The 14,594-nt window shown below is 46.6% G+C and overlaps 1 protein-coding gene across 3 annotated transcripts in view; it reads right to left on the bottom strand.

The window, feature by feature from the left end:
• The window catches only part of NDST2 (N-deacetylase and N-sulfotransferase 2), a 145,270-nt gene that overhangs the window by 4,262 nt on the left and 126,414 nt on the right, over window positions 1-14,594 (bottom strand). For 2 of the 3 annotated variants that reach the window (XM_068398534.1, XM_068398535.1), the window contains 9 exons: window positions 12,889-12,976; window positions 12,548-12,702; window positions 10,859-11,044; window positions 10,335-10,463; window positions 4,985-5,167; window positions 4,083-4,179; window positions 2,619-2,742; window positions 930-1,104; window positions 503-673 (listed from right to left, as the gene is read on the bottom strand). In XM_068398534.1, coding sequence (XP_068254635.1) covers window positions 503-673; window positions 930-1,104; window positions 2,619-2,742; window positions 4,083-4,179; window positions 4,985-5,167; window positions 10,335-10,463; window positions 10,859-11,044; window positions 12,548-12,702; window positions 12,889-12,976 — 1,308 coding nt within the window. The remainder of the gene's footprint in view (window positions 1-502; window positions 674-929; window positions 1,105-2,618; window positions 2,743-4,082; window positions 4,180-4,984; window positions 5,168-10,334; window positions 10,464-10,858; window positions 11,045-12,547; window positions 12,703-12,888; window positions 12,977-14,594) is intronic. The other variant, XM_068398536.1, reaches the window with a different exon arrangement.

The raw sequence follows: 14,594 nt of genomic DNA, 5'->3' as shown, positions 1-14,594 counted from the left end.
TAAGCACAAGGATAGTGTGTCTGGCTCTATCATTCCTCACAGCAGGAACCTCCAGGAACAGGAAGGCCATGAGACACAAGCACAGAAATGTTTTCTTGGCAGATCTGTCATGTACAGTTTAGGCTGCTGCTTTGGCAGAGAATAAGAGACTAAATGGGCATTGTAAGCCTCTGCTGGATTATGGACTGTCTGAGGAGAACGCCAGCAGCAGAAAGGAACTTGAAAAAATACATCCTGGCTCACACTGTATTAGAGAGTTTATAAACTTCTTGGGAATTAAGAGACAGTAACTGTCTATATTGTCTATTAATTGACTTTTCACAAATTTATACACAAAACACAGAATCCTGACATCTCTGCAGTGAAACCTCCCTCAGGTGAAGGTGAAATGAAAATGGGGCAGGGGGGAAGAGCATGTACATGTGTTAACAGTTTGTTCTCCTCTCCTCTACAGTAAACCTACAAGGGGCTCCACGAGAGCCTCTACTGCCAAACCTCCTACCTGCCCAGAGGGGTAGTGTGTTAGCCAGCGCTCTAGGTGAGTTGAATACCAGCCAGGGAGCAGGCATCGGCTTTGCAGGTTGCGCAGTTCTTGAGGGGCCTGGGATTTTGCAGAGATCACTTGGTAGAAGGTGTAATTGAGCGCCACAGGGTCATTGTGAGCACGCTGGTGCTGAAAAACAAGCTGAATTTAGGAGCAGGAACACAAAATTCCACCTTGCACATCTCTGTGCAGACCCCACTGGCTTGGCACAACCACCCACCAATGCCGCTGTATGTAACTCTATGCACACTCTGCAGGCAGCCTGCATGATCTCCCATGGCCCTTCTACAGACATGGATCCACGGCTTTGTGCTGCGGGCTTTCCGCCTCACCCCACTGGAACATCTCTCTGGCCCTCACCCACAGAACAGCTCAGGGAGGTTACCTGGTACCACGAATAGGCTCGGTCAGCAGGGTTGATCAGAACAGTAATGATTTTGGCTCGAGGCAGCAGGGCTGCACCACGTTTTGGTACCACCTCTGTGTCAAAGTAATTGGCACTCTTCTCAAACATGAAGTCTGTGCTGGCATTGGAGGGGATTGGAAAGAACTCCATGTACCTGCGGAACAGATGGGACACTGATGAGCAGCATGGCCCAACAAGGAAATGGCACATGACAAAATGATGCCCTTGCTCCTCTTCAGCAGACACAGTGCACAGAACAACTGCACCTCCCCAGTAATGCCATGAATGGGCAAACAGGTGCAGAGATGGCAGAGGCATGACTTGGGAAGGGGTGGTGGAGAGCAACACAGAAAGTTGAAGATGATAAAAGGGTAAAAAAGTATTTTGCTGAGAGTGTGTTCCCCAAGTCCTTGGGCAGTGGAAGGAAAAGGCTGAGGGTAGGGTACTAGTTGCAAGCTCTAGGAGAAAAGTGGGTTTGTCCCAAGAATGAGGCCAGAATCAGCTGCCTGCCCTGCCACTGACTGCTTCGTTTAGACCAGTCTAAATAATTTCTTTCTTTGTACCTCAGTTGAGACACAAGGTCAAGAGCTCTGCTCTGCCTCACAGGAGCTTGTAAAATTCGTAATGCAGAAACTGTAAGTCATTTGAATAATGGGAGGGGAGAGGGTAATGTAAAGCACTGGAAGACTGGTCTCTTCTGAAATTTAAGCTGTACAACAAACTCAAATTCCACCCTGAACACGAAGATTCTCCTCTTGCATGTGATGCTACACTCAAGCTGGATGACTTCTCCAGGGGATGCACATAAAAGCCTACGCTTTCTAAGCCTATCTGTCAGCTAGTACAACTGCTCTGTAGTGCTTGACTCACATGAGCTTCACTCAAGTACCAAGCATCTTCCAGTCTCTTTTCAACAGACCTCTAAATGATCAGAGAAGTCCGACAAAATCTCCCACAGCTCAGCAAAGAAATGCCACAGCAGAATGCCTTACTGCCACACAGCCATCCCTCAGAGCCACACATGAGGGAGTGCAGTTCCACGGCAGACCCAAAGTTCATGCTTTGAGCAAGAAACAACATTAAAATTTCTCTGCCTGGAAACATAGTGGCATAACAGTGCCATAGTGACACTAGTATTTCCCTGACAGGTAGAAACACTTTATCAAAATTGCATCTTTGTACAGGTAAAGAACAGGGTACACATGTGGCCAAAGAGACGCTGGAGCCAGTGCAAGGAACACAGTGTCATCTCTGTTAAGTCTAAAGGGCCCAGAACAACAGTACGGAGGTTATCCCCTCTGCCCTATGTGCCTTAACTCAGAAAGCATGAAGAACTTTTTACTGAGCATGCTGTTGTCTGTTTTGCATGTCAAAGGAGAAGAAACCTCGTGACAGCAGTGCATTCAACAGAGACTGAATTTTTAAAGCTAAATCATGCTAAATCTCCTGGTGAACAGTCACTAAGATCAGAGACTACCTGTCCTGCTCCTGGGACTAAGTGGTTGGGCTAGCAGGAAAACAGAGAACATGCGCTGAGCAATAGCAATGAAAACAGCTGTTCAGAAATAGAGAAGCTCCTAAGGTGGCTGAAGTGGACATACGGAGAGACTCAGGAGAAGACAACATGAGTGCACCTTATCACAGAACAACATGCGTCAGGATTCTTACCAATCGATTCCTTTATGATAGTTGGGTCCGTTAAAAAACTGGATCTCCTCGAAGGTGGATGGACTTGGGAAGTTACTGGTGACAGCTGGATGCATGGTCAAGAAGAAGTGCACAGCTGTGGTGCCTGCAACAGGAACCAGTTAATGGGACCTGGGTCACACATAATGCTTGGCTGAATGAAAGGCTTTAGATGGCAAAACACAGTCCCCAAGTGGGCACGCTCCTACCATGCGCAGCTAACCCGCCCACCCTTAAGTCATGCAGGTTACAACAGCAATAACATCAAGCACTTTGGGATTGAACTTGACTCAGCAGTTCAATCCTGTGCTTCAGCTCATACAGCTGATTTAAGTCACCTCCTTAGCGTGATAGCTGCCACCCCTGTCAGCCATCTTGTGTTCTTACCACGGCTGGGCTACCCCCATGCCTTTTTTCCCTGGTGGCACAGCCACACTGTCATGTGGCAGAACCCATACCTGCCAAATGGGAGGTGGCCTCGACACTGCAGGACAGTGTCACATGTTTAGGAAGGAGATGTGCTAGGGACAACATTAGTGTCCTTGGATAAGAATTCAGCTAGAAATGCCTTGGCCTGCCTCTGCTCTAGATGTTTTCCCTTTACCCAGCCAAACCTCAGCACACAGCTGTAGGCCTTCAGCAGCAGGCCAATAAATCAGCCAAGAGAAGGGTCTGCTTACTGTGCCACTGCAAGCAGCTTGGGCCATGATACAGGAGGGTTCACGCTGCACACACACCAACAGTTTCACAGTGACACAGGCAGGAGACAGCAGTTTAGCTGATACAAGCTTCCTCCCAAGGCCAGGATCACCGTTTGCTGTGTGTGGTTAGCAGCTGCTGTTTCACTGCACTACAGAGAAAGCCAAGGTTTCAAGACCTGGCTTTGGCTGAAGAGATTTTGCTCTCTTCAGCCTAGAAGGGACCCCTCAGTACAGTATACACATGTCACTGCCAACCACAATGCCACAGCAGTTAAGAGGTGGTGACAGAGGTCAGACAAAAGAGGATCTCTACCTCCCACTGACAGTGACACGGAGCATGCAGTGGGTACATAGATCAGTTGCAATAAAAGCACTAGGGGACATTCATTGTAACCTTTGCTAAGCGTGTGTGTTAGTCCTGCGGACAGCTTATGTTTGTGACACACTAAGAAAGGTCATAGTTTCTCTGAGCTTATGTGGAAAAGCCAAAACACAACTGCATGTAGGGCTTTTCCCTACAAATCAGGACTGAGCCAAGCAAAGTCCCAGCATGCCAAGTACTGACAGACTTGCCAGATTTAGGTTAGAACTAATCTGAGATTCTCCAAAATGTCCTCTGCAGCCATTTGGCAGCTTGCACAAAGGGCAGCCATACAGACCCACAACACCGACCTTTCCAGCCCTCCTCTATGGAGGAATGAGATGGAAGCTGCAATCTATCTTTAGATAAAAGTATTCACATTACCCGTTTTCTGAGGTCCCACAATGAGGAACTTGGGGAGTCGATCACACGTTTTCTCTTTGGACCAGATATCCTTGTGCCTCTTATCATCACAGGGATTCTGCAGCACAAGTGATGGGATTAAGCATTACCACAGGAGCTAATGGAAAGGGGAAGAAAAGCTGGAAGGCCAGTCCTCTAGGGAAAATGCTATTAGCATATGAAGAACACTTCCAGGCACACTGCTGCTCTGCCAGGCATCAAGAAGAGTTAAGTAAAAACACGGGGCAACATTTTCAAAAGCTCTAAAGTGACACAGGAGCCAAAATCCCTCTGAGAGTGTTAACCACAGGCCTTGCCCTATGTAGCCATGCTGGGCTGGGCCACCATGATAGTACAGCTCAGCATCTGCAAACTTCTGGCAGACAGACAACTCTATCACCTTCAGTTAATTTCATCTGCTCATTACCATGCAGAGAGCTGCTGCACTGGGATAAAATGGAATAAGCATGTTTTTATTTAATGAACATGAATTCTGCAGTGTGAAATTACTTTAAGATTAATCACATTAACACGCCTGCAAGCTCCTCCAGCACCAAACAGGGTTCTTCCTCACACACTTAACATTTCACAGCAGCTTGCTCTAATATAAGCCCTTTAACGACCCAAATGCCCACAAGCCTGCCCCCAGTCACTTATGACAGCCATCCCTGTCCCTAAGCTCACACTATGACTGTGTCCTCCTGCTCCTACTCCCCATCACTTCCACCTTGCAATTTGCCACCTGCAGCCTCAAGCCACAAAGGTTAAACCTAAAAGCTTTATGCATCACCCCTCTGCACTCTGGATCAGCAGTCTTGCCACACTTCAAATGTGGGACATGCCTCTTGGAAAACCAGTAGGAGTGGTTAAAGCTGCCTTCTCACCTGCCACAAGGGATTCTTCTCCTGGGGAAAGATTTCAAAGTACTTTTTTGCAAGTTGGACAGGGGGTAGTGTTTGCATGCGAAGGTTGGTCCAGCACTGCACGAACTTGACCAGGCTCTCAAAAGTGTACAGTCCCAGACGGTCATTCCCATAGTTGGACAGGTGGGTCATGAAGATGCTGATCTGAGAATAGAAAAGACATGGGATACTGGTAAATCAGGTAACAGTACTGTTTCCTCCTAGCTTGATTCTACTGTCAGCAAGAGGCTGTTCACATCTCAGACTGCCCTGGCTGTCTGGGTTGATGAATGTGTATCTGCCAGTATACAGCACTGCCTTGATGAAAAGTGAAAGAAATGTAGCACTTGCAAGACAGGAGGAACTCAGGAGAGGAAGGACACAGACCTCTCAGTAACCCCTGGGAATGGTGTGGGGGGTGATAACTGAGCCCTGGCTGCTGAGTCCAGAACAGTTTCAAAATCCCATTCAGGTCGCTCTGGGACATTGAGGGGAACAAGTGTTGGTCAGTGACTCCCTCCTAGTCAAAACCTTGCAAAGACTCTTTCACAGGAGAATGGGAGCTTCCCTTCCTCTCCCCAAGGCACAAGCAGGGCAGCCTCTCTTAGCTGCGGTGCCAGGTCCAGCAGAGGAACAGGCCAGGGAGAGGGGCAGCACACTGCAGGCCAGGGCAGAGCAGCACGAGGGACAGTTTTCACAGGAGTTATTTTTAGGCCCACAGCCTGTCAGCTTTCATTTACTTTGGAGGTGACATCAGTTGTAAAGGAACAACTGGCAATTCACACTTTGAAATACAAACTAGCGTGCCTGGGGATCTATTTGAACATGGACTGCAAAGAGACATTGCACTAGGACGTTGTCCTAGGAACAGACACCAGCTGATAAGGTTTTAGCTTGCAAGAGCCATCAGCATAGGCAGTCCCTGAAAAACGTCCTGCCAAGCCTGAGGATGTAAACCCTTGGTCAAAGTGCCACTGAGCACCCATGGGAGTCCCTCCAGCACTGCAATGCTCAGGAGCCCATGTGTTATCTCTGCCTTGCCAAGCCATCTCTTCTCTCAAGCAGATACATTTCCCTCCTGTCTTTCCCTATTTTAACTTTTGGAAAAGAGTGCAAAAGACTGCTGTCAGCTTGACTCTGGTGTGTGGCTTTGACTGGTCCCATGGAACTGGGCATCCCAGTGTCTGTAACACAGCAGCACCTTGCCAGACACAAACCACACCACAGTTAGAAGTTAGCAAAACAAAAGCAGAACACTAAGGCCAATGGAAGAAACCTCAGTCATAGCAGGGGCACCCATTGCTGCACAGTTCAGAGCTTAATCCTGATGATGCCAGGTCAGGTCAGCATGCAACAACAGGCTTCCCTGGCAGGGGGCAGGAATGGCTTTGCCACTCCTGGTAGGGGAAGAGCAAAAGGGGGAAGCAGCAGACAGATGGTCTTGGGATGAAGACATTCTTTGGCACTCAGGAGGTCTGAATTCAGTTTTCTGCCCAGTGTCACCATGGACTGGTCTCAGCGTGATGAGAGGTACTGATAGATAGTAGCTCTTTGTGCCTGAGCCATCCTCAAAACACTGTGAAATGAATTTAATCCTGTCCATAAGGTGCTCACACCCCCGGGTCTTTGGGTGGGCAACAGAAAACAGTGGCAGGATTCTGGGACACGTGGAAAGCAAGCAGAGTTAAAGATTTATCGTGTTCGTCTACCTGTGAGTTTTTCACTTCTAGTTTCCCACTGAGCTGACACAGAGAGGCCCTGCCAGACAGGCTCTGGCACCTGCACTTCAAAGAGCAGTGTGTGCTTGGTGCTGTTGTGTAAAAAGGATGTGTTAAATACAACACAGAGCAAGGGACAGAAAGATCTTCTGTGTAACTGCAGGGCCATGCCATGGAGCACATAAGGCAGCAAAAGGATGTGTCTCATGTTGTATTTTGCCCATTTCTGGGAGGCACCAGGAAGGTGATGTGACAGCAAAGGGTGGCTCATCCCTTTGACTTGCTAGTGAAACATTTACAGTAAACATTTGCTGCATGAAGCATCTGGCTCACTGGCATAAACCAAGTACTGCAGCAGGGAGGACACAGGTCACCACCTGGGGCCCCTTCAAGATTTCCAGAATAAAAAAAGCCTGCATGTGATCCAGGTTAGCAACTGTGTCCCAAGACTGACTACATTCAGTAAAATGGCTCACACAGGTAATGCTGTCACCTGCAAACAGTCCCAAGCAAGTGGATTTAGAAGAAGACAAGCCAAGCCCAACCGAAGAGCCATTTCCTTGTACTTCTGAGCATGCAGTCACGTCCTGTAACACACATGCACTGTTTAACAAGGCCTGGCAGCTTGCTCTGCCTTGTCACAGCTACTGCTGCCAAAACAGCTCTGAACACTAATCTGACATAAGCTATACTCAAGTCCTATCTCTCCCTCCCTCCCATCCACACCCAGTGATCCCGGGAACTGTCTTGGTCATAACACCTCCCTCCTCTTCCCCCGCTTCCACTGTCAGCAACCCATGGTTTCTCTTCCTTCACCCTGAGCAAAGATGAGAGGAAAGGTCACAGAGAGCCTAGAACACAGAAAACAGGAGGGTATGAGCATCCTTGCAATATGTAACAAACAGCTGTGGGCACAGCAGTAACCTGCCTGCATAGTGTGAACAAAAGTGTTTGTGAGAAGTGATCATAAAGATGCCCTTTGCTTCTGGGAAATAGTGACTGGGCACATGGCAGCCTGTCTGATGAACATCAACAGCTATTCTCCTTCCTGACATCAGACCTTGTTCCCTAGTCAGAAGATCAAACATCTTCTGTTTGCACTGTGGAGTTAATCACATGCATACAGGCTTGGAGACTCCTGCACGTGTACATCCACTCAAAGGGTGCTGGAAGCACCAAAAAGGACTGAAAAAGCCTGGTCCAAGTCTGCTACAGATCACTGCTGGGGCTGTGGGGCTGGCCAGCTTTCTATCAGGTCTGTGAGATGGCTCTATCAGCGAAGGGAGGAATGCAAGGGTCTGAGTCACTGTGCAAACATGAGCAATGAAGAGGAGCTTAGAGCACAGTACTCCACTGCTGACAGAGAGAGAAATGCTCCACTGCCAAAAGGAAGCAAAAGTGTAAACATCGGAAGCATCCGAAGGCACCTGGAAGAGTTTTAAAAGTCACCAGACGAAGAGCCAACAGTAAATCTGGCAAATAAGCTCATCCTGTACCAGAGCACACTCTTCCCAAACTTTTTGGATCACAGATCACTGACAGCTGCTTTGACCATCACATGCTTATCAGCAAATTTTAATGGGTAGCTCTAGAAACTATGTTTCTACAAATTCCTTGGCACAACCTCCTAGCCCAGCAATGATCTCTGGATTACAGTCTGGCAACTAGTTTTCCACAAGAAACCTAGAGCTCTGACGTTTCACAGTGGCTATTTCTGCAGGCTTTCTTTAAGATCTAACAATTATGAAGTGGGACAAGGTGGAATTCACCCAACAAGGTGAATTCACACAATAAGGGAAGAGAAGCCCAGCCAAGAAAGCAGTTTCTTTCCATCTGACCAATCAGTCCATACGTAATGCAAATAATAGCCTTCTCCTTACTACAGACTTCTATTAAGCAGGTAGATTTGGTTGTTGTGTGTAAAGAGAACAATTCTGTCTCAGGTGATAGGGACAGAAGGCTGGCTTCCAGATCTCACGGATGGAAGGTGGGCTTCCAGACCTGGAAGTACAAACCCCTCTCCAGCGTTTTTAGCTAGGGCTGTTATAGCCCTAGCCCATACCTTGTGCAGATCACACACCAAACCAGAGCTGGTCACAGGCTAACCTTCAGAAACACAGGGCCTGTTTGTAAACTACAGCCTGTGTGATGCACACAGATCACATTGTGAGGGTCTTTTCACTATCACAGTTCTACTTCTAGGAGTAGAGAGGCACTAAACATTAGGAAAAGAAAGAGACAAGAAAAAATTAAGCTCATTGAGGGAAAAAGCTTGATTTTCTGATTTACTGAGCCTCTACAGCCCCAACCAAAAGTGGCTAAAGCTTCGTATTCAACCCTGCAATCAAGATGCAAAAGAAGGAGGGAATGAAAGAAAACATCACAGTGAACAGAGCCACTGATGTTACATGACAAATCCCACAAAAAAGTACTCAATGATTGGGAGCAGTACTCAAGGGCTCCCACCTAGGAAGCTAGTGAGAAACAACCTACTTTCTCTCAGATCTGCTTCTTGCCCATACTCAGGCACTGGTGGAAAAGATGTATAAAGGAGAAGTAACAAGGTCATGTAAGTCATGAGAAAAGAAGAGATTAAACATCATTATATTCAGGAGTGGCTATAGAGGTAGACATTCTAAAATCACTATCTAAACCTGGCAAGGCAATGTCCATTCAGAGAAAGGGAGGACAACAGGTGCCAAATCAGCTTTACTAAGAAATAAAATCATGTGGGGAATTGAGAAAGTTCTGTACAATCAAAAAGAGCAGCATGTCTTCCTGCTGCAGCCAACAGGCAGGAATGTGAGGGAGTGTGATCAGTGGTTGGAGAGGGCTACAAAGCTTCATCTCCTAATTCTATCCATTCAGGATTTTATAAAAATGACTGCTTTTTTTTTTTTGTGTCTCTTACCACCTAGTACATCTTCCCAGCTTCAGTGGGAAGTGAGAAACTCATTTGATTTGTCATCCATGGCTAAGAACTGGAAAGGGACTGCAGGGTGTTGAAGGTACTACATTAGCTTGATGGCTTGAAGGAACTGTCAAGTATTGAAAAAGAAACACCTGTGTTAGAGACAGATCTCCCAAAAATGCCTTAGGGCAACAGCTACATCACAAAAAAAGCAGAGAAATTGTTTCAAGTGTATACATATTGCAAGAAGGGGGAGAACATAACGAAAGCCCAGAGAAAGCAATTATTCTCAACAAAACTCATCAGTGAGCCAGGGGAGAGAGAAGCCAACAGGCGGCCGATGTGCAGGGAACAGAAGGAGCCAAGGTACATCTCACTTCTGATTCATGAAGATGCAGCAGCCTAGGTAACACCTGCTCTACGTTGGGCCACACTCAGCATGTCACCCTGGCTAGTTTCTATCTGCAGAGTGTTGTACTTGTCAACACTCAATACTGATGCTTCCTTGGCAGTGTGTAAAGCAAAGCAGCACTAACTAGCAAGTACTTCACTGGCCGTCTTTTTCACATCTCTTTAGCATCACACTGGAGATACCCACGCCGTGACGGGTGGTCACGAATCTCCCATAAGATCTAGTCCTTTCCCACATCATGCGCATAAGCTGAGACACCCGTGCACTGATTCCCCTTTTAGATGAGCTTACTGGGTTCAGGAGCACTGTCAGGAAGAGTTCACCACCACGAATGCTCTTGTCCAACTCCTTTGAGCCACCAGGATATTCATTATAGAAGATAGTGTGAGTAAAAAGACCACAGGTCTGTCGAGGCAGAACCTGGCAATATCAAAGAAAAGCAAAGTTAGGTAAGAGGCAGATGCAGCAGAATCTACACGTGAATGTGTCAAAGCAGCGCTCTATGGATCAATATAAAGGGTAAGGGACATAACTGACATAGGTTCAGAGGACTCTTGATATTCCTCTGAACCACTTACTCATCACAGTGCAAACAAGTCAGGGGAAACTCAAGTTGGTCTTGTTGTGAGTGGTTTTGCCCTCTGTTCAGTACTGACCTCTGAATTGTACTGAGAAACACAGAAACTGACTTTAGCCAAATTTCTTCTCTTTCCTTGACTTAATGAGTTTGGAAACACTGGTGATACTGAGATTAATGTCTCTGATGCAAGTCACTAGGAGACTGTCCCTTGGGCAGGAATGTGGGCTCTGCTCACCATGATTCCATTATGGATGAAACCACGCCGGTACCGGGCAGGCCGTAGGTGTGGGTATTCCTCAGTGCTTGTTACTTGGATGTTCCAAACAGATTTCCATGCCTCATAAAGTTGTGTGTGGACAGGATAAACCCCAGAATGATGGGGGGCTACAGCATAGCCCAAGTCTGTGGGAATCCCATGCTCCTGGAAGCAGAATATGCAGCTTGATCATTCAATACGTAACCAATATCCTTAATAAGGATCATATTTAGCAATAGACTCCAAGTTGGAGCAAGGTGACAGATTAACATGAAAACTCTCTGCATTGGGAAACCTGAAATACTGCTTGTACATCTTCTTTTATGCATCTATAGAAATGTAAGGGTGTTTCTATATCAACAAGGACATCCAGCACTGGTAACAGCTGCTCTAAGAATGGTCTTGTAGCTTGCAGGTGTGACAAATCAGATTAATTCACAAGCCTCAGGTCAGGTTCCTTGGTTCCTACAAACTAATCAATGCTGTTAAGTGACACATCTCACTCCCACAACACCTAGATCTGAGTCACTAGAGGAGGAAAACAAAATTTCCTTAACTGATATAGAAGGAAAGGAAGATGACGACTGGGCTCTGTCTTGTCTCCAACAATTCAAAGAAAAGCAGACATGAAGCAAGAGACTGTTAAGGGTAAAATTATGGGGCCTGAAGCTACACTAAAATGACAGGAAATATCTGAATTTCATGGGTTTTAATTCCACTGTGTGGTTCTGGTAACAATATGGATGATGACAGCTCTGCCCTGGTGGTGTACAATAAAAACAGGGCCCCTAAATGAAGCAGCAACCTTCTCCTTCCCACTGCTAGCCTGTTTTACGCTAAATATGTGTAATTGTGTTCTGTGCTTTGTCTTTCTTTGCAAAAGACTGCACTGTTGTTTAACCAGGAAAAGAAGGAGCCTAAATTGTTTCTGTAATGCTGCAACTGTGCTCTGAATTCAAGATCACTCCTAATCTGTACGTGTCATGGCAACATAAGACAGCAGCCTGCTATTGCCAAGGGGATTACCATCAAAAGAACCAAACTAGAGGTGAAGAGGACATTTCAGAGAAACACGCTATATTCAACTCTGGGCTGCAAGCATCAAGCAGACATTGTTCCAGCAAAGCAGGATGTTCAAGGCTTCCCCATCCTCTGCCAAAACCCAGGCAATTTCCCCTGGACTTCCTAGATAAGTAACTCCCTCCAGCTTTGTCTAGGGAGGCCAGAAGTAGGGCTGTTAGCACACAGAGCATTTTCTACTACTGACCAGGTGTCTTCCTTACAAAACCACAGCAAATAAGGATGGAAAAAGAAATGCCTTCTCACTGCCAGAGTTTGTAAATTAATTGCATTTGGATGGTAATGCTACAAGTTCACACCTCGGGAAACAAGAGCCTTGGGATTTGCACCCTGGAATGTAGCACAGCTGCCTGGGGCCATGCAGGTGCCAGGAAGCACTTCCCATTGCACAGGCAGGCACACGAATGGTGTTTCTTGCCTGAAGACAGCAGGAGCCACACACAAATTTAAACTTTCAGAACTGCCTTTCTTAAATGCAACTGAGTTACTAGACTAGAATTTGGGTTCAGTGGGGTCCAAACAGCTATTCCAGGAGAAGAATGTTTAAGTATTAGTAGTGCAAAGTAAATAAACCGTGATGTCCCTTACCACAGCAAACTGTTTGTTGAGCTTCATCTGCTCAGCCAGCACAGTGACATTGTGGAAAAGATGAGGCTGCATGTGACTCCACATGTGAGGGAACCACCAGAACTCCTTCCTGTGTTTGAGCAGCATGTCATCCCCTTCATCTTCCTCATCTGTACCTACAGAGAGCAGAAAAGGAAGTGAAAAAAGAAAAGGCAGAAGAGGGGCTCAATGTTTCAAAGCAGTGGCTAATCCCCAGTGTTGAGTCATTCCAACAGAGCATCATGCTCTCTAATGTGTTACACACACACATGAAAATGGGGGCCATATGCAGGCGCTGGGACAAAGGGGTGCCAGGGGCTTACCTGTATGGTAGAATTTCCCTGAGAAACCCAGGTTGAAGGTGAAATTTGGGACTAAAGTTCTCAGCTTATTCTGGGTGCTCAGTAAAGCCTGTTTGAACGAAAGGAAAAAGAAATGTTCATATTCAGTTGCTCTGTGATGTTTCTCTGTGCTCTACTGGTGCCCAGTTCAGTCTGAAGAGGTATCACAGGGGATGGGGCTAAGGCATTGTTGCCTGTGGAGTGAAGCAAGGTAGCCAAGTGTTCCACATACAGAGTCTTTACTTGAAGTAGTCCTGCTGTACTAAATGATGCCTCTTTAAAACCACAGACAGATGATGCTCTCCAGTGTGAAGGACCCAGAGTGTCTGTGCTACGGCAAAGGGACAATACATCTCACTTCCAAGCAACAGACCCCTTTTTCTTCCCAGGTTCAACCTCGATGCTCCCTTCCTCTCCCATGTTGGCTGGGACTTTGCTATTCAACCTCTCCCCTTTCTCTGAGCCTGCATGTTAATGAAAAGGGAGGATGGGGCAGCACATGGTGCACAGTCAAAGGAAGAGAAGTCAATATTGTGAACAGTAACCAAGTGATCCAAAGGGAGGGGGCTTTTATCTAGAGAGGAAAGGTGGATTTGCAGAACTACCTATGCAAGGAGTCCTGCCACGGCAGGGAGGTATCCCTGGCTTTGTGTCCCTTAAAAGTGCCAAAATCCTTTTGTAGCAGGAAAGTTTCCTGGATTCTGGAAAGAAAACTTGGCGAGCTGACATTCACAGTCATGACATCTCCTACGGGTTCTCTCTTGCTCACTTGTGTCTGCTTTAAATGTCCAAAGTAATTGCTATAGCCAAAGGGAAGAAGCCTTGTGCCACAAACCCCAAGGTCCATCAGTGTACAGAGTAAGACAGCAGACAGCCCTGACAGAAAAAAAACCCCAGAGGCTTAGTATGTCACAGACAAGTAAGACACAAACTAATTCCCGTCCAATTTCTTCTGCTGGAAAACAATAAAAAGAGAGAAGCCCTGAAATGCATGCTCTGCTGCTACCTGTGTGCTTGGGGAAAGTGTCACTGGTGCAGCTCCCTATGGGAAAAGTTCTCAATCAAATAAGGACCTGGCAGGAAGGCTGTTGGCGGGTGACAGAGATGGTCCTTGCCCAAGCGGTTATTTAGATTTTAATAGCTTTTCTAAGAAAGCAATGGATCAGTGGCTGCACCAAGGTGAATGTGATGACCTCTCAACAGCAGACTTGGGCTAGAGGCAAATATACAAGCAACTTGGCACGTAATACTGGGGAAAGCATACAGACTTTTCCAACTGTGCAGGGGAGATGGGCAGATCTTTCTGTATCAGCTGCCCTTACCCAGCCTCAAGAAGCACAAAAGAGCACTACAATGCTGCCTTCACATGGCTCACACTCTATAGGCATTGTTCCCTAGGTGTAACACTGCTCCCTAGGCTATAAAAGTGCATTCACAAATGCAGACTCTCGTTCAGTGGAGGGACCAGCCTTGACATCTATCACTTAAGGATATCCTGACAAATCACTGCTGTCACTAATATTTCAAAACAGCATTGACCAAACACTGATCATCACATTAATTTAAAAATTATGACTTCTCTAAGTTACTTCAATCACCCATCCACTGCAAATGTATCTTGGAGCAAAGAAGTTGAGTGGTTTTATTGCCAAGGCAGGCAGCCCATCACCTCTCACACAGGGCAAGGT

The sequence above is a fragment of the Nyctibius grandis genome, chromosome 4 (assembly GCF_013368605.1).
Source record: "Nyctibius grandis isolate bNycGra1 chromosome 4, bNycGra1.pri, whole genome shotgun sequence".
NCBI classification, from domain to species: Eukaryota; Metazoa; Chordata; class Aves; order Nyctibiiformes; family Nyctibiidae; genus Nyctibius; species Nyctibius grandis.
This window is presented reverse-complemented; position numbering and strand designations above follow the sequence as displayed.